At 40.8% G+C, this 19,812-nt stretch overlaps 1 protein-coding gene across 6 annotated transcripts in view; it reads left to right on the top strand.

The window, feature by feature from the left end:
• Window positions 1-1,875: 1,875 nt before the first annotated feature.
• The window catches only part of NFATC3 (nuclear factor of activated T cells 3), a 134,830-nt gene continuing 116,893 nt past the window's right edge, over window positions 1,876-19,812 (top strand). For all 6 annotated transcript variants that reach the window (XR_007474513.1, XR_004485032.2, XR_007474514.1 and 3 more), the window contains exon 1: window positions 1,876-2,016. Coding sequence is in view for 3 of the 6 variants with exons in the window: in XM_033434206.2 (XP_033290097.1) it covers window positions 1,914-2,016 (103 nt within the window). In the remaining 3 variants the exon portion in view is untranslated. The remainder of the gene's footprint in view (window positions 2,017-19,812) is intronic.

The raw sequence follows: 19,812 nt of genomic DNA, 5'->3' as shown, positions 1-19,812 counted from the left end.
TTGGAAATCTGTTCTCTGCCTGGAACCATCTTTCTCACTTCTTGCCCATCTCTCCAATTCTTACTTAGCCTTGTGGACACCTGCAGCCTGGGAGATTATAAGCCTTCTCTGAGCTCTTGGCACAGCCCTAATCTCTTTGCACAGTGATTATAGATTTGCTTGCCTCCTCTCCCTGATGCCTGAAGGGAGATTAATTTATCTCTGCCTCCCCAGGTCCAGCACAGGTATGGGTACAGAGCACAGGGCAGGAAAAGTTTTCTGACCTCAGGGGTGAACCAGTCCAAGATAAACGTGTCAACGGCTCTGTACGTTCCCTGTCCTCCTGACCCTAGGCCTAGTTGGGCTTTCCCTAGGGCTCCCTGGTACCTCAGGTTGTCAGTCCACATATTGAGACATCTCTGGAGGGTGCTCCACCTTGCCCTCTTCCAGCGGCTTTTGTGGACAGCGTGGGATGTGCCTGGGCTCTTGCACCTGCACCCAAGTTTCTGAGACATAGCAACTTGGTTCCTCTGGCAACACACTTCTAGGGATGCTGTGCCCTTCGCAGCCTAGAGCTAGGGGAGTTGGTCACCGCCACCTCTTCCAGCTCTCCGTCCACCCTGTGCCTTGGAGGAGCCCTAAGTAAACAAGCCAGGCTCAGCGTCCCTGGGCCCAGCCTCCACCCCAGGGCCCAGGAGGAGGCACCTTGGGTAGTCTCCAGGCAAGACGGGCCCGCTGGGGAGGGGCAGAGAGTGAAACTGTTCTGACGCAGTGTCATTTCCTCCCCCCTAACAACCACTCAGTTTGTGTAACACAATCCCTCCCGCTTTAACCGATGTGCGCCGGGATGCAGAGGTCACAGAGCCCGTTGAATGGTGCGAGTTCACGACGGGGTTTTCCCGTTCAGTCGGCCTGACTTATAGCACGGACAGACCCTGCCCCGGAGGCTTTGCCGAGGCCTCGAATGCGCCGGCTGTCCTCGAAGGAGCAGCTGCCAGGCCGGCTGACGGCGAGCAGACAAAGGCTCCGCCAGCAAAGCGCTGGCCCCGCCCCGCAAGGGTGGGTCTGCAGCGACTGGTAGCTCAGACTTGGGCCTCGTTGCGCAACCCAGGTTTCCTCCGGCTCCGCCCCACCTTAGCTGGAAGCCCGACCCAGTCCCAGCCTTCTCGAGACTCCGCCATTAAGGCTGGGGTAAAGGGATGAGGGAGTGAGTGATGTCCACGTAACCTTCCGGGGCGCTTTTACCTTCCCCAAACCCAGCCAGGCAGGAATAACACTGCAGCCGCGTGTCACCGCACCCTTAACCCCAAGGCTCTTGGCGCCCCTTCCCCAACGTCGGGCCTGCCTAATAAGGCAAGGGATCTCTGGCCGGTGGTGGGCCCCTCAATATAATTAGAGGGCTATCGACCTCACACCCTGGTACCGGGTCCTGGCTTAGAAGGAGTTGATGCAAACTACGACTCCCAAGAGGTAGTAGGGCTATCTGGCTCTCCATATTCACGTGACTTCCTTCTCCTGGAGAGGGAGTCACGCGGTAGGCCGGTGAGGGGGCGGGGCCATCGGGCTCGTCCGCGGTGCCAGTGGCCTATGGGCGGCCGGGTCAGATGGGCGCGCGGTAGGGGGCGGGACCGGCCTCGCGGCACGGCGCGGGAGCGCGCCGGTAGCGGCCGCTGTAGGGGGGCGGGGAGTATCGTCTAAGGCGACCGTGGCAGCTTGGGCATCGACGACTGGCAGTAGTGGCGGCTCCTGGTGCGGTTCGGCGCGCGGCCAGTTTTAGAGTTCGGAACGGAACGCTCGACGTCGCGGTCCCCGCCCGGAAAGTTTGCTGCGGAGCTGCAACCTCCTGGCCGGCGCGGCCCGGCATGAAGCGGCGCTGAGGAGCCGCCGCCGCCGCCGCCGCCTGAGGAGGAGCCGCAGCACCCTGGGCCACGCCGATGACTACTGCAAACTGTGGCACCCACGACGAGCTCGACTTTAAACTCGTCTTTGGCGAGGACGGGGCGCCGCCACCGCCGCCCCCGGTCTCGCGGCCTGCAGGTGGGTGCCGGGCGGGGCGGGAACGAGGAGCGTCAGCTCTTCTCGCTCGCAAGAGCTCGCCCCCTCCCTGCCTGGTCCCTTGGTTGTCCCGGGTCTGGTAACATCGTGTGTGTGTGTGTGGGGGGGTGAGTGTCTGGTAACATCGTGTGTGTGTGTGTGTGTGTGTGTGTATGTGTGGTGATGTCTGGTAACATCGTGTGTGTGTGTGGGTGAGTGGTAACGTGTGTATGTGTGTGTGGGGGGGGGTGAGTGAAGAGCGGATTTAAACCGCTGAGGAGGCGTGTGGGTCGCAGCGACGTGGAAGTGGCCGCGGGCTAGGCTGGAAGCAAACTAGTGGGGAACTGGACTCCGGGACGCCTGTGGCCAGTGGACGCCGGGGTTTGGAGGCCGAGGGTCGGGGTCGCTGCCCAGGTGGCCTCTGGTTTGCTGCTTTGCCAGCGTGGTGCGGAGGAAATGTCCCTGTGAAGTGTAAGCAGGTTTGGTTTTTCATCTATTCTAGGTTTTAAAAGCAATCTTCATTTGAAAGATGCGCATTCTGAAAGTGCAGGAGCTCTCTAAAATTCGTGCACATGTCTGTTTAAACCTACTCTGCTAGGAGAGTTACGCTGTAGTGTTAACTTCCACTTGTGCACGTTAATGGCCCACATTTAATTCGAAGTGTAACTATAACGGGACTTTTCCGAAAACTAGGTTTCTTTTTTTTTGAGCTAAGTCTTTCGGAAGATATTTAAAAGTGGGGTGCCGTGTTTGTAATTTTCCTAGAAAGTTCTGGAAGTCAGTTTTTAAGAAAAAGCTCACCTCGGAAGATGTTTTAAAGGAGATCATGAGTTGGGTTTTAAAGGAGAGCGTGAAAAGCTGGGCACCATAATGTTTGGAGGTCAGACCAATCAGGAAATAGGAACAGGATGGTTGGGGACTGTCCTGTGACCTGGTTTGGAATACTGTGGTTCATTAAGTTCAGTTTCCTTATTACTTATGCAGGTGAACTTCAAAAGGGAGATGGATAAGACTAATCCCCTTTTATTTTTTCCGGTGTTAGGTGAATTACTTTATGTTCATATTGATGTTCAATAGACTGTTCTGTAGGGTTGCACTGAAAAACATATCTGAACGTATGGCATAAGGATTCTCTGGGAAATATTTGTATTGTATTATCAGCCCTATTAGTCTTTATATGTTAGATGTCTTTCTCAACATAGTAAATAATTTACAGTAGTTATTTGTTGGCTGCGTTTTTTTCAATTCCACTGACATCATTTGAGCACCTATTATGCTCAAGGTAGTGTTAGGTAGTGTTATGATGGATGCAGAAAGAACTGAGGCACCTCAAGGAGCTTGGGAAATGGAATGGGGGGCACATAACCCAAATAACTGTGCTACTAGGCTGACTGAATGGTGGTGCAGCTTATAATAGAGGTAGAAACGGGGGGAAAGTGGCATTGGTAGAGAAGGTTGCATTGAATTGTACTTAAATTATGGGGATTTAACAAAATAAAATCTTGTTTGAATGAGTATTTTCATTATAAAGAAGATAAACAGTTGATGATGTCAGCAAACCTTTATTGGGCACAAACTTGATTAGAGCACATTAAATACCAAATATATGATCAATAAAGATGTTAACCAAACATATGAGTAATAAAGAATAATCATCAAGTAGGAGTTGTATGTACGTCCAGAACATTAAATAACATTTAAATGCTATGAATACAGCTATTTAAGGAATGATTTTTGCCATAAAACCCCTAAAAAAACATTTTAATATTAAATGGGTCTAGAGGAGTTAAGGTTTGAAACTTGATTTACAACTGATTTTCCCAAAGTTAAACTTGAGCAGTTTTATTTGTGACAAAAAGTCCACTTTAAAGCAGTCTGTTTTTTTTTTAACATCTTTATTGGAGTATAATTGCTTTACAGTGGTGTGTTAGTTTCTGCTGTATAACAAAGTGAATCAGCTATACATATACATACATCTTCATATCTCCTCTAGTAGCTGTTTTTTGTAAATTAAAAAAAATAAGGTTGAAATACACATGACATAAACCATTTTTAATTGAATGATTCAGTGGCATTTAGTGCATTCCCAGTGTTGTGCAGTCACCACATCTAATTTCAACACATTTTCATCACCCCAAAAGGAAACCCCAAACCCACTAAGCAGTTGCTCCTCATTCTCCCTTTTCCCCTTCAGGTCCCTGGCAGCCGAATCTCTGATCTGGGATCTGTCTCTATGGATTTACCTATTCTGGATATTTCATGTAAATGGAATCATACATATGTGACCTTTTGTGTCTGGCTTCTTTCACTTAGCATAGTGTTTTTGTGGTTCATCCATGCTGTAGAACATCGCAGTACGTCATTCTTTTTTTTTTTTTTTTCGGTACGCGGGCATCTCACCGTTGTGGCCTCTTCCGTTGTGGAGCACAGGCTGCGGACGCGCAGACTCAGCAGCCATGGCTCACGGGCCCAGCCGTTCCGCGGCATGTGGGATCTTCCCGGACCGGGGCACGAACCCGTGTCCCCTGCATCGGCAGGCGGACTCTCAACCACTGCGCCACCAGGGAAGCCCCGTCATTCTTTTTTAATGACGGAATCACGTTCTATTGTATATATACTCCAATTTGTTTATTCATCCATAGATGGACAGGACATGAGCTGTTTCTACCTTTAGGCTATTGTAAATAGTGCTGCTATGAATACCTAGCAGCTAATTTTTAAATTCTATTGAAAAGGATGTGCTATTCAAAACTAAGGTTTCAAAGTTATTTGTCCACAAGATTAATTTCATTTTTTAAATAAATTCATTTCTTTTTTAAAAAATTTATTGTTTTATTTTTGGCAGGCTTCTCATTGCGGTAGCTTCTGTTGTGGAGCACGGGCTGTAGGTGCATGGGCTTCGGTAGTTGTGGCCACTCGGGCTCAGTAGTTGTGGCTCGTGGGCTCTAGAGCGCAGGCTCAGTAGTTGTGGCGCACTGGCTTAGTTGCTCCGCCGCTTGTGGGATCTTCTGGGACCAGGGATCAAACCTGTGTCCCCTGCATTGGCAGGCGGATTCTCAGCCACTGTGCCACCAGGGAAGTCCCTGATTTCATTTTACTATGCATAATTATGAGTGTGTAGTTTGAAGGAACTCAGTGGATTAACTGACCTACATTTAGGATGGTAAGATGAAGTAAAGCAGGCCATGAGAGTAAAATTGCTTACTAGGATTCAGATCAGTATTGGGTCATATCAGTGAGTTTACTTGTTTCTGAATTCTCTTCCTCACTGAAGCAGAACATTCCATGAGGGCATTGATAATGTCTGTATCTTGTTCATAGATGCCTAGCACAGTGCGTTTAACATAGTAGGCAACCAGTATTTGTTCAGTTAATGAAAAAGTACCACTTAAGTTTTGAGTCAGTCCTTAACGGTTTTTTTGTTGTTTTTTGGTGGTAGGGGAAGTTTATGAGACTTGTTTCAGTTCTTTGACTTTTATTGGTCAATTCCGTAAGACAGCAGATCTTGGTAATTTTGGGCTGCAGGTTTTCCTTCTCTCTCAAGGCTTAAGAGTACTTGTATCACATCTAAATTTCCATACAGAAGGTTTTTGAAAAATATTTGGAGGTGGGGGTGATAGTGGGTGGAGACTGAGAACAAGCCAAGGGGCTGAATTTAGTGAATATCCTAAGCAAGCTTGTTAAAGTACAAATTAGATGATTTGACACTTGATAAGTTCAATATGTTGTGACTTTTTTTTTTTTTTTTTTGTGGTACGCGGGTCTCTCGCTGTTGTGGCCTCTCCCGTTGCGGAGCACAGGCTCCGGACACGCAGGCTCAGTGGCCATGGCTCACGGGCCCAGCCACTCCTCGGCCACTAGGGAGGAAGCCCTGTTGTGACTTTTTTTTAACATCTTTATTGCAGTATAATTGCTTTACAAGTGGTGTGTTAGTTTCTGCTGTATAACAAAGTGAATGAGCTATACATAAACATACATCGCCAGTAACTGACTTTTTAAGTTTATTGCTTACCAAGGTGTTTTGAGATTTTTCCATTAAAGAAAGTTTAAGATCCTAGTCTTTAGCTTTTTTTTTTAAAAAGGACAGTGTTAACTTTGATTTTTTTCCAGTTAATAATGAATCAAAATACTATATTTACATTTCTTTTACTTAATACCTAGTTTCAAAATGAAGAGCTACCTCAATAGGAAATAGAGAATATAAAATTGGTAAGTGTTAATGTATTTCATTAATATTATTTGCCATTATATTTTGCCATTATAAAGGGCAGTTTCTGGTGCTCTATTTTAGTGTATTGATTGTATATCTCTAATTTAGTTTGATGTTGTAATAATCTTTATGTTTCAAATTCAAAGTTTCATTCTCAGAGTTTGTTCATTACTAAACATTGACTTTTTTGTCCTGAATGAGAGTCACTGGGAGGAGGGTGTGCTATGTCTTATCTCCTGCTGCTTTTTGAAAGGGGAGAAATATCTTAGATACAATATGTATTTTTGTAAGAAAGTTACTTTATGATAAGTGTAGTTTTATCAGATACCAGTTTAGTATACACCTTTTTCACATAAAGTTGAGGAAAAAAATTTAAAATAAAAATTTAAAAAATGAAGTTGAGGAACTTTTTCTAGATCATTGTCCTAATCTTTAATCTGTAGTGTTCTACTTTGTTTAGTGCTTGGACATCTGATTCTGTTCTTCATAATTTACTGTCTTTTAGATAATTTCATTTTCTCATTTTTTGGTTTTTATTGATAATTTATACTCAGTGGTTTTGTTTTATCTTGTTTTAAATGAGCTAATATATTTAAAGCTCTTAGCACAGTCCTTGGCCCAGTGGTACTCATTAAGTGATGGTGGTTAACATTTTTTTAAAAGCACACAAAAACTGACGATAGATTATTTTTTATTTCCTCCTATTTCCTAGACCTTTTTCCTATACTAAACTAAAACATTTAGAGAGTAGGGGCAGATGAGAGATCCTGTCTTTTAAACCTTTCTTAGATGAGTTGGAATATTTGTCTTAGATATTTTTATTTTTTCCTCTTAATTCTATTTTCAATGTTACCTTCTTTCTCATATATTACTAAACATAAGTACTGAAGGTCACTTGCTTTTAATTACGTTTTTCTACTTTCTTGAATTAAGTTGTTACTAAGTATGGTGTGAAGGATGGTTAATTTGCTAACCATACTAAGTATAATTGGCTATTTAAATCAGTATGAAAAAAGAGAAGTTGCTTGTATGGTTTCCTGTAGAAATTAATGGTGTGTTTGCACGGCGCATTAGATACTTAAAGGAAGATTTGATTACTGCTGAACCTTACTTTCACACCATAGGTCAGCTTTTTTTTAAGACTCGAATGTAGTGAGAATATATAAGTGATTGAGTCAGTGATAAACATTTCACCATTTCACTTGGAAGAATAATATAATATTCTGTTTCCTTGACACTTTTCCTGATAGGGGTAGAGGATGCTCCTAAGGGTATTAGCAGAATTTTGTGATGGAGATTAGTGAATAAATGTGTTTTAGTGAGTATGGGGAAAAATTGAGGAAAAAATTTCAATGTCATATTGTTTTGTTAAAACTTTATCATTGTAAGAACATTGCTATACCTGTGCTTTCTTAGATTTTCCCATTTGCCAATACAGAAGGGATATTTTGGCATATATTCTAAACTATTAGCAGAGGTAATACTGTAGTTTTATTAGATGATATGAAAATTAAAAGTTGGCATTATGTACGTTGCTAAGAAATTGTGGGGGTCTAGTAAGGCCTGAATCTTAAGTATTTAAGGGCATTTGAGATATTAACTTAAGGTATATTGTAGAATCAACTTCTTATTATGACTTGCCTTTCTGTGGCAACCAGTAAACCTCACCTAAAATTACTGTATTTTTATTGAAGTATATCCCAAACTCTGCTTTTGTGTCTTGCTCTGTATTTATTTTTTCAATGAAGTGTGATCATGAGGACATTTTTGGTTAGAAATTGTGGAGTTTGTTGTTCTTCAGAAAAAGTAATAAATAAAATACTAATATATAAAATGGAATATTTTAAGAGAAGATAATGAGTTGTGTTATTGATTGTGAAGTTTAACGCCCTTTACTTTCCTTCTTAGTATTGAGTAGTTGGTGATTCAATATGGTGATGTTTTATTTTAAGTAAGAGGTGGGGTTGAGAAAGCCAGAATATATTGAAGTCAATTGCATTACTCCTGAGAGTTAGGAAACCTGAGTAGGTTGAGCCTCATTTGATAGTAAGCAGTAGTTTGACTGCTCACAGCAGTAACATAAATAAGGGAGGTGTTGTCTAAAGCTGTCCTGGTGGGTCAGGGGAGTAGACACAGCAGACTTGGCAGTAAGCCTGGCTTCTAAAACAAAATCCAAGTCATCAAATTTGCCCAGGCATGCCATATGAGGTTCAAGTAACAGTGGAATTTAAGAGGAGTGAGTTTGTTCGGGGAGGCTTAGGAGAGTCACAAGCAGTAGCAAGCTTTTTTAACAGCCATAATTTTAGCTCAAACATAGCATGAGTCTGCATATATTTCAGCATTTCTGGTAATGTTTATATAATTATATTGCATGACTCTCACCTGTTTGCCTGAATTCGGTAAACTTGAGAAGAGAGGAAAAATTAGACCTGTAATATTTAAGCAGGATGTTGTATGAATTGTCTGTGAATTGATAGCTGACATTTAATCGTTGGGACATTTCTAGTTAACATATTGGTATTCCTGTGTGTAAGGGAAATACATCTTTATGAAAGTCTCAGGTACACTGGAGAAGTAACTTGAAGGCTTCATTTTCCTACAAAATGTACAGTTTCCATATGTCTTATGTTTCAGAAGGAGGTGAGATTTTGAATATTTTAAAATACGTCTTCAGTGTCTTAAAATTTTTATATTTCTTAATTTTATATTAAATTTTCATCAGCTTTGCTGTTTAATTAGAAAATAGGTAGGATTATGTGAGCTTTGAAATTATAACTTTTTTCAATAATGTTGATTTATATCACATGTAAAAATATTTCGAAAAACATTTTTTTCCATCATTGGCCAGAACACTTTAATGGACAGTTTGTGAGTTTCATTTATTTATTTATTTTAAATTTATTTATTTATTTATTTATTTTTGGCTCTGTTGGGTCTTCGTTGCTGTGTGCGGGCTTTTCTCTAGTTGCAGAGAGCGGGGGCTACTCTTCGTTGTGGTGCGCGGGCTTCTCACTGCGGTGGCTTCTCTTGTTGTGGAGCGCAGGCTCTAGGCGCGCGGGCTTCAGTAGTTGTGGCACGTGGGCTCAGTAGTTGTGGCTCGCAGGCTCTAGAGTGCAGGCTCAGTAGTTGTGGTGCACGGGCTCAGTCGCTCCGTGGCATGTGGGATCCTCCCGGACCAGGGCTCGAACCTGCGTCCCCTGCATTGGCAGGCAGATTCTTAACCACTGCACCACCAGGGAAGTCCTGTGAGTTATATTTAAATGTAAGTATTTTTCAGTATTACTTTAAAATAAAAAAGACTTAAATAAAAATGGCATTCAGAAATTGTTGAAGCTAGATGATAGGTGTATGGGAATGCATTATAGTATTCTCTGTACTTTTGTGTATGTTTTTAAATTTCCATAATAAAAAGTTTAAAAATGACATTAAAAAAACTACTCAAGCTCTTTAATGTTCTAGATTAGGATAGAAAAAATAAGCACTTAAAAAAAACAGCATTGTGAAGTTAATGGAATTTGCTGTTGCATGTGATTTTTTAGAAAACTGGTTTAACAAATAAAAATAAAAACTAGTTGTGGTATGTCTGATTTACAAAACTCGTTTCTCCCTTTGGGTAGAATTAGTAGTGAGATGTTAGTAGTGTACATAAATAGGAAGTAAACTGATCTTGTGATGTGCTTTTGAGTAGGTATTTTTTAGTTTTTAAAATATTTTCTAAGTAACTATATGGGATCAGATAAATTCACTTATTGTTTAATGATTTAAGGGCTTAAAATTTTAAAAAATTGTAATGTTTGAAAAAAGTTTTTAATGTTTGATCATGTTGCTTGTATCTATCAGTCTAATGTTTATTTATTTTATTTTTTAAAATTAATTAATTAATTTATTTTTGGCTGTGTTGGGTCTTTGTTGCTGCACGTGGACTTTCTCTAGTTGCGGGGAGCTGGGGCTACTCTTCGTTGCGGGGCGCGGGCTTCTCATTGCGGTGACTTCTCTTGTTGTGGAGCACGGGCTCTAGGGCACGCAGGCTTCACTAGTTGTGGCACACGGGCTTAGTTGCTCCGCGGTATGTGGGATCCTCCCGGACCAGGGCTCGAACCCGTGTCCCCCACGTTGGCAGGAGGATTCTTAACCACTGCGCCACCAGGGAAGTCCCCTAATGTTTATTAAGTATTGTCAGTCTCTTAAACTTCTAAATTTATGATGAAATGAAACTAGAGAACTCAATCTTAATTTTAAGATTAGATTTTTAATCTTACTGTATAATTAGTAGAGATTAATTCACAAAAATATCACATATATAAATCCTTTTGATTTGTAAACATTTCAGAGCAAAGAAGATCTGAAATTTATATCTTACATTTTGTGAATCATATTGAATACTAAAGGAATACAAGTTTTAACCTTGTCCTTTATATAAGGAAAGTCTTTGGGGAAAATATAGAAAGTTCTATCTAAATGTTACTTTTTAATTTTTTTATTGCTGTATAAGCATTTTAAGGAAACTTGATATTTCCTCTGCCATCAACACTTCCTTAGAGTTTTTACTTCCTTTTAGTAAACGTTGTTCAATAAAGAATGGCATTCAGAAATTATTGAAGGTAGATGACAAATGTATGGGGACTCATTATACTATACTCTCTACTTTGTTTTCTTTTTAAAATATTTATTCATTTATTTATTTGTTTGCACCAGGTCTTAGTTGTGGCAGGTGGGCTTCTTAGTTGCGGCTCGAAGGCTCCTTAGTTGTAGCATGCAAACTCTTAGTTGAGGCATGCATGTGGGATCTAGTTCCCTGACCAGGGATCAAACCCAGTCCCTCTGCATTGGGAACGTGGAGGCTTATCCCCTGCGCCACCAGGGAAGTTCCTCTTTATGTTTGAAAATTTCTGTAATGCAGAGTTTTGAAATCTTTAGACCATGATGCAGAGTAAGAAATACATTTTATGTTTTGAGCCAGCACACACATACATGTTTATACACAGAAAACTGAGATAGAAGTTTCAGTAAAGTAGCATTTACCTTTACTCTGGCATTACCCTCACATTTTCTTTTTCATTATTTTAAAATATTGTTGGTCATGTCTTACTAATAGATCACTACCTTCAGTTTGAAAACCAGAGCTCTAGGAGATGGTTTCATAGTTCTGATTATATTAAAACTATTAGGTCATTGACGAGTTCTTGTTAGTCAAGCCATATTTCCCATGTCTGTAGTTCTTTAATACATTTTTTTAAAATTAGTTTTTATTGTGGTTGTCGAGGCAGGGAGGGAGAGGGATGGACTGGGAATTTGGGCTTGATAGACGCAAACTATTACATTTAGACTGGATAAGCAACAAGGTCCTACTGTATAGCACAGGGAACTATATCCAATCTCCTGGGATAAACCATAATGGAAAAGAATGTTACAAAAAGAATGTGTATACGTATGTAAAACTGAGTCACTTTGCTGTAAGATTGGCACAACATTGTAAATCAACTATACTTCAGTTAAAAAATTATTTTTTATTGAATTAGCTTATTGCTGTCTTTTAATTAATTAATTAATTAATGCCTGCATTGGGTCTTCGTTGCTGCATGTGGGCTTTCTCTAGTTGCAGTGAGCGGGGGCTGCTCTTCATTGCAGTGGCTTCTCTTGTTGCGGAGCACGGGCTTTAGGCGCGCGGGCTTCAGTAGTTGTGGCTCGGAGGCTGTAGAGCGCAGGCTCAGTAGTTGTGGTGCACGGGCTTAGTTGCTCCGTGGCATGTGGGATCTTGACCGGGGCTCCAACCCTTGTCCCCTGCATTGGCAGGCAGATCCTTAACCACTGCACCACCAGGGAAGCCCCTATTGCTGTCTTTTTATTGGATTAGTTGGTTGATAAATTATGCCACTTCCTGAAAATGAGTCATATCTTCCCCTTTCTCTGCTCTATGGCGAAAATCAAGTCTTGGTCACCTCCTGTTTGGATTTGTGTAGTTTTTTCTTCATACTTTATAACCCCCCAAATAAGTTTTGTAAGTCACAGCTAAGATCATCTTTGATTCCTGCTCCCTTGTGTCTGTAACCTGCCTCCTCTTCACTCGTTTTCCTCATTGTGCTTTACCTTTTTTTTTTTTTTTTTTTTTTTTGGGCTGCGTTGGGTCTTCATTGCTGCACGCAGGCTTTCTCTAGTTGCAGGGAGCGGGGGCGGCTACTCTTTGTTGCAGTGCACAGGCTTCTCATTGCGGTGGCTTCTCTTGTTGCGGAGCATGGGCTCTAGGCGTCTGGGCTTCAGTAGTTGCAGCACGCAGGCTCAGTAGTTGTGGGTCGCGGGCTTAGTTCCTTCACGGCATGTGGGGTCTTCCCGGACCAGGGATTGAACCCATGTCCCCTGCATTGGCAGGAAAATTCTTATCCACTGCACCAACAGGGAAGTCCCCTGTGCTTTACCTTTTTTATATCCCTTACTCTGTACATTAGTATCAAGTTCATCATCTTTAGTTTTATTTATCTCTTTTCAGTCCTAACATGAAATCTTTCCTTCTACCCATTTGTTTGAACTGCCTCTGCCGTCCACATATTATTTCATAGTCTTTTTCTTTTGTGAGGCAATTTAGAAACATTATTTTGAGGTAGTACTGAACTAGATCTGGGTTCTAAATTCATATCTGTTGCTAGTTGAGTGACACTGCTTAAAAAGCACAGAATAGGGCTTCCCTGGTGGCGCAGTGGTTGAGAGTTCGCCTGCCGATGCGGGAGACACGGGTTCGTGCCCCGGTCTGGGAAGATCCCACATGCTGCGGAGTGGCTGGGTCCGTGAGCCATGGCCGCTGAGCCTGTGCATCCGGAGCCTGTGCTCCGCAATGGGAGAGGCCACAACAGAGAGAGGCCCGCGTACCGCAAAAAAAAAAAAAAAAAGCGCAGAATAATTTCAGGCTAATTTAATTCTTTCATTTTATAAGAGAGGAAATTGAGGTTCAGGATGGTTTGCCCAGGGTCATTTAACTAGTTAGTTACAAAACAGAGACCCAGGATCTCTGGCTTCTAGTCTTTGTTCTTCTCTAGTAAATTGCTTAATTTCTGCTTGAAAATCCTAGAGTTGTTTTTGCACAGCCTATAATTTTTTTTTTTTTTTGCGGTACACGGACCTCTCACTGTTGTGGCCTCTCCTGTTGCGGAGCGCAGGCTCCGGACGCACAGGCTCAGCCGCTCCACGGCATGTGGGATCTTTCCGGACCGGGGCACGAACTTGCGTCCCCTGCATCGGCAGGCGGACTCTCAATCACTGTGCCACCAGGGAAGCCCCACAGTGTATAATTTTGATCATGTTTGTAACTGTTCCTTTTTTGTGTGTTGTTAGGTAAATATTTAATCCAATATTATTGACTACCTATTTAAGTGCAAGTTATTCTTATATACATTATTTCTAAGTCTCGTGATAACCTGAAGAGGAAGGTACTGTTTCCATTTTACCTGAGGAAGCAGAAATGACGGTAGATTTGACCATCTAGAAAGTAGAAGGGTTGGGATTTGAACCCAGGTTTTCTGACTTGGGCTCTTGCTACTATTCCTCTTGCCTCTCTCCTCCCAGGAAGAGTTTAAGTACAGAAATAGTTTTTCGTTTGGTAAAACCAAGATTCATGGTGAAGCACATGGACTCAAACATGTCTGAGCCAGGGTTTACAAATTACACATGTGTTCCTGTGACTAGATTTTCTGCTTTTGGCTCAGAATGGCCGCTTGAGGGATGCTTCTTACTCCCACCTGCTCTAGACATTTTTAAATGGTAGCAGTGGGACTTGCCTGGTGGCACAGTGGTTAAGAATCCGCCTGCCAGTGCAGGGGACACGGTTCTGTCCCTGGTCGGGAAGATCCCACGTGCCGTGGAGCAGCTAAGCCTGTGCACCACAACTACTGAGCCTGCACTCTAGAGCCTGCGAGCCACAACTACTGAGCCCACGTGCTGCAACTACTAAAGCCTGTGCGCCTAGAGCCCGTGCTCTGCAACAGGAGAAGCCACTGCAGTGAGAAGCCTGCGCACCGCAATGAAGGGTAGCCCCCGCTCACCACAACTAGAGAAAGCCCGCACGCAGCAACAAAGACCCAATGCAGCCAAAGATAAACAAATTAATTAATTAATTAAAAGAAAAACTTACTGTGTCAGTATTATTATGTATGAATATGATTCAGTTTATTGGAGTGGATGTATATTAAATACAGCAGTGATACAGGTACAGAGAAGGCTCTCTGAGAGCGTAAATGACAGAGTTTAACTTTGAAAGGTCACAGAAGAGGTTACAATTGACCTGAATCCAGTAGAGTGATTTGCCTTAGGTAGATAGGGTAGGAAATACATTTCAGGCCCATTAATGACCACTCCCAAAAACACAAGTTAGCATGGTCCTTTCATTTTGGAAGGTTGAAGATCAGGCTATAATATCCAGATGTGGCTGGAGAAGGAGAGCCTGTTATGCTGTATTAAGGAGTTTGGATTTTAGATTGAAGACGGGGGGAGCTGTCAGAGGATTCCAAGCTGGGCAGGAATGTCAGATTTGTGCTCTGCTACACTGTGGATAATGGATTGAGTAAGGTAGGAATGGAGGCAAGAGCAGTGTTGTTTCTGAGAAATGATAATGGGCAGAGGAGTGGAGATGGCAAGTTGGGAATGACGCTGAGATAGATTTAGGGGAAAGAAATCAAAAGGACTGGTATCAATTGACCAAGGAGAGGAAGGAGACTAGGATTATTTCTGTTTTTTTAATTTTGGTCAACTGTGATAGGAGAAACAGATTTGGAGGTGGGAAGGGGGAAAGATGATTCATTTTAATAAAATATACCAGGTACTATGAAAAGTCTGGGAGGCTTATATGCTGTTTTACCAAAGAGTGATAAAGTATGGAGAAGAGACTAGACAAAGTAAAAAGGGGGTTTGGACTTCTGGTGGGGTGTAAGTTGTGGGTAGGTGACTAGGAAATGTGTGATAAATAAGGGTTGTTTTGTAAGATTTGTTATGCAGATAGGAGTAGTTCTCTTCCTGGTATGGGAGAGAGGAACACCTTTATAAAGGGAAATTTATGCCCAGCTTTTGGGCAGAAAGGGAGAGGGCAGAGAGTTCTTCCTGTTTGCTGTTTTTCAATTGACTTCAACTCAAATAATCCTTATGCCAAAGTTGCATATTTTGGAGTAGCATATTCTGATCCCCTTCAATAATAAACTATTTGTTTAAAGTGTACAGTTTGGCAAGTTTTGACACATGTATATCTATGGACATTTCATCACATTAAAGGTAGTGAACATATCAATCACCCTGAAAGTTTCCATGTGTCCTTTGTCATCATTCCCACCCACACACTTTTCCCCTTTTCCCAGACAACCACTGAAATCACTATAGAAAAAATATAAATGGAATCATGAAGTATATAGTTTCTTTGTCTAATTTCTTTCGACATTGTAATTTTGAGATTCATCCATGTTAATGAGCCTATCAATAGGTCATTCATTTTTTTTTAAAAAAATTATTTATTTGTTTGCGTTGGGTCTTACTTGGGGCACACGGGATCTTCGTTGTGGCATGCAGGATCCTTTTTTTTTTTTTTTTGGTTGTGGCATGCAGAATCTTTAGTTGAGACATGTGGGATCTAGTTCCCTGACCAGGGATCGAACCCTGGGCCCCCTGCATTGGGAGCGTGGAGTCTTAGCCACTGGATCACCAGGGAGGTCCCAGGTCATTCATTCTTATTGGAGAGTAGTTTCCATTGTATGCATATCCCACACTTTGTTTATCCATTCACCTCTTGATGGACTTGGATTGTTTTGGCTTACAAATAAAGCTGCTGTGAACATCATGTATAAGTCTTTGTGTGGGCACATTTTTCCTTTATCCTTGGACCTATGGTTGGATCATGTGGTAGGTATGTTTAACTTTTTGAGAGACTGATAAACTGTTTTCCAAAGTGGATATATCATTTCACATTCCTTACTAGCAGTGAAAATGTACATTTCCACATTTTCACCTATGTTTTGGTGTGGTCAGTCTTTTTAATTTTAGTCATTCTAATAGGTGTGTAGTAGTATCTCCTTGTGGTTTTATTTTATACTTCCCTAATGACTAATGCTGTTGAACATCTTTTTATGTACTTTTTTGCCATCTGTATGTCTTTTTTGGTGAAGTGTCTGTTTAAGTCTTTTGCCTATTGAAAAAAGCTTTTCATATTGAAATAATTGTAGATTTACAGAATGTTGCAAAAAATACAGAGAGGGAGTTTCTGGGTATCCTTTACTCAGTTTCTCCCAATGGTAAACTCTTGCATAACTATAGTATAATATCAAGACCAGGAAAATGACATTGCTACAATCCACCAAACTTATTCACTTGTCACCATTTTTACATGCACTCTCTGTGTGTATGTGTAGTTCTGGACAATTTAAAAAATTTTTTTAAATTAATTTTTATTGGAGTATCATTGATTCACAATGTTGTGTTAGTTTCTGCTGTACAGCAAAGTGAATCAGTTATACATATACATATATCCACTCTTTTTAGATTCTTTTCCCATGTAAGTTCTGTGCAATTTTATCACATGTGTAGGTTCGTGTATCCACTGCCACAATCAAGATGCAGAACTATTCATTACCACAAAGTTCCATCTCATTAATCCCTTTATAGCCGCCCTACTTCCCTCCCACCTCCCTACCCCAGTCTCTAATTCCTGGTAACCACTAATCTGTTCTCTATCTCTATAATTTTATTTTAAAAAAATGTTATATAAATTGAGTCATATATTGTACTATTTAACCTTTTGAGATTGGCTTTTCCACTCAGTATAATTCCTTGGTGATCCTTCCAAGTTGTTATGTATATTAAATTTGTTCCTTTTAATTACTGAGTAGTATTCCATGATACAGATGTATTACAATTTGTTTAACCTTTTACCCATTGAAGGACATTTGGTTATTTCCTGTTATTGGCTGTTATGAATAAAGTTACTGTGAACATTTGTGTGTAGATTTTTGTGTGGATATAAGTTTTCATTTCTCTTGTATAGATGACTAAAAGTGCAGTTGCCGCCCAACCTGCAATTTGTGAGTTAAGTTTTATAAGGAATTGCCACACTTTCACATTCCCACCTGTAGTGCACAGGTTACCCAGTTTCTCCGCATCTTAGGCAGCATTTGGTATTATCAGCATTTCTTATTTTAGCCATTCTGATGTGTGTGTAGCGATATCTCATTATGGTTTTAATTGATATTCCCCTAATGACTAACACTATTAAGCATCTTTTTTTTATCATCTGTGTATCATTTTTGGTCAAGCATCTGTTGAAGTCTTTGCATCTTTAAAAATTTTTTTATTGTTGAGTGTTGAGCAATGTTTACTTTTTTTAGACACAAGTCCTTTATCAGATATATGCTTTGCAAAGAGTTTCTCTTAATCTGTGGCTTGTCTTTTCAATAACAGTGTCTTTTGCACAGGTTTTTAGTTTTGATGAAGTTGATTTATCAATTTGTTCTTTTATGGATTGTGCTTTTGGTTACAGCTGAGAAATCTTTGCCTAACCTGTATAACAAAAAAGAAGCAGACTCATAGAGAACAAACTAGTGGTTACCAGTGGGGAGAGGGAAAGGAAGAGGGGCAATAAAGAGGTAGAGGATTAAGAGGTACAAACTACTAAATAGAAAAACAGCTGCAAGTATATATTGTCCAACATGGGGAGTATAGCTAACATTTTATAATAACTATAAATGAAGTATATAAACTTTCAAAAAATAAAATAAACTGCAAAAAAAAAAAGAGAAATCTGCTTAACCTTAGTTCACAGAGATTTTCACCAAGGTTTTCTTTTGGAGTTTTATAGTTTTGGGTATTGTATTTAGGTCTGTGTTCTATTTTGAGTTAATTTTTTGTGTGTATGGTGTGAAGTATGGACCCAAGTTCATTGTTTTTACATATGGATATCCAGTTCTTCCAGCCCCATTTGTTGAAAAAGCTATCCTTTTCCACTGCATTACCTTTGCACCTTTTTCAAAAATCAGTTGATGGTGTGAGTTTATTTTTTGGCTGTGTTCTATGTTGAGTTGTGTGTCTGTTCTTTACAGATACTGCACTGTCATTTCTGTACCTTTATAGTAACTCTTGAAATCAGATAGTGTCATTTTTCCAACTTTGTTCTTTTCCAGATTGTTTTGGCTATTCTAAACCTTTTGCCTTTCCATATAAATTTTAGAATCTGCCAAACTGTTTTCCAGACTAGCTGCACCATTTTCTATTCCTATCAGCAGTGTACAAGAGTTCCAGTTTCTCCACATCCTTGCTAATACTTGTTATTTTTCTATTGTGGTCTCTCACTGTGGTTTTGATTTGCATTTCTGTAACGACTAACAATGTTGAACATCTTCATGTGCTTACTGGCTATTTTTACATCTTCTTTGCTGAAATGTGTATGCAAGTCCTAAAAATACTTCCATTTTTAAATTGAGTTGTTTGTCTTTTTGTTGTTGAGTTTTAAGAGTTCTTTATATATTCTGGTATTCTGGATACTGTTTGAGATTATATCATATGCTTGTAGCAGTACATTCTTTTCACATGGTGTGCATTCCATCCTAGAGTCCCCCATACCCCTCGTTGATTTTTTATTTATTTTATTTTATTTATTTTATTTAACTTATTATTATTATTTTTGCGGTACGTGGGCCTCTCACCGCTGTGGCCTCTCCCGCCGCGGAGCGCGCAGGCTCAGTGGCCATGGCCCACGGGCCCAGCTGGCCCGCGGCATGTGGGATCTTCCCGGACCGGGGCACGAACCCGTGTCCCCTGCATCGGCAGGCGGACTCTCAACCACTGCGCCACCAGGGAAGCCCTATTTATTTTATTTTTAAAGATTTTTTTTGATGTGGACCATTTTTAAAGTCTTTTTTGAATTTTGTTACAATACTGGTTCTGTTTTATGCTTTGGTTTTTCGGCCGCAAGGCATGTGAGATCTTAGCTCCCCGACCAGGGATTAAACCCTCACCCCCTGCATTGGAAGGCGAAGTCTTAACCACTGGACCGCCAGGGAAGTCCCCCTGGTTGATTTTTTTAAAGTTCATAGGTTAAAGTTTCATTCTTTGTGATGTATAGTTCTTTGGGCTTTGGCAAATGAATAGACTTATTTATTCCTTACCCTAATACCATATAGAACAGTTTCATTATTTTAAAAATTCACCCACTTCCTCTTACCTTTATGTCTGGTTTCTTTCACTTTGCAAAATGCATTTAAGATTCATCTGTGTCATTGTATGAATAAATATCTAGTTCCTTTTTATCACTATAAAGTATTCCACTGTATGGATGTATCACAGTTTGTCCATTTACCTGTTGAAAGATATTTTGGTTCCTCTTGATATTTGACAATTATGAATAAATCTTCTGTGAAGAGTCACATGCAGGTTTTTGTGTGAACATAAGTTTTTAATTCACTTGGTCTTCTCATAGAATCGTTTTGGTTTCATTAATTTTTCTCTATTCTCTGTTTTCTGCTTTCATCTTCATTATTGCCTTTCAAACAGAGAATTTTAAGAAAGAGGAGTGTTTAATACCTGCTTTTTCAAGGCAATTGATGCAGGTGCAGTGTATCTGAAGCCAGATA

The sequence above is a fragment of the Orcinus orca genome, chromosome 20 (assembly GCF_937001465.1).
Source record: "Orcinus orca chromosome 20, mOrcOrc1.1, whole genome shotgun sequence".
NCBI lineage: Eukaryota > Metazoa > Chordata > Mammalia > Artiodactyla > Delphinidae > Orcinus > Orcinus orca.
This window is presented reverse-complemented; position numbering and strand designations above follow the sequence as displayed.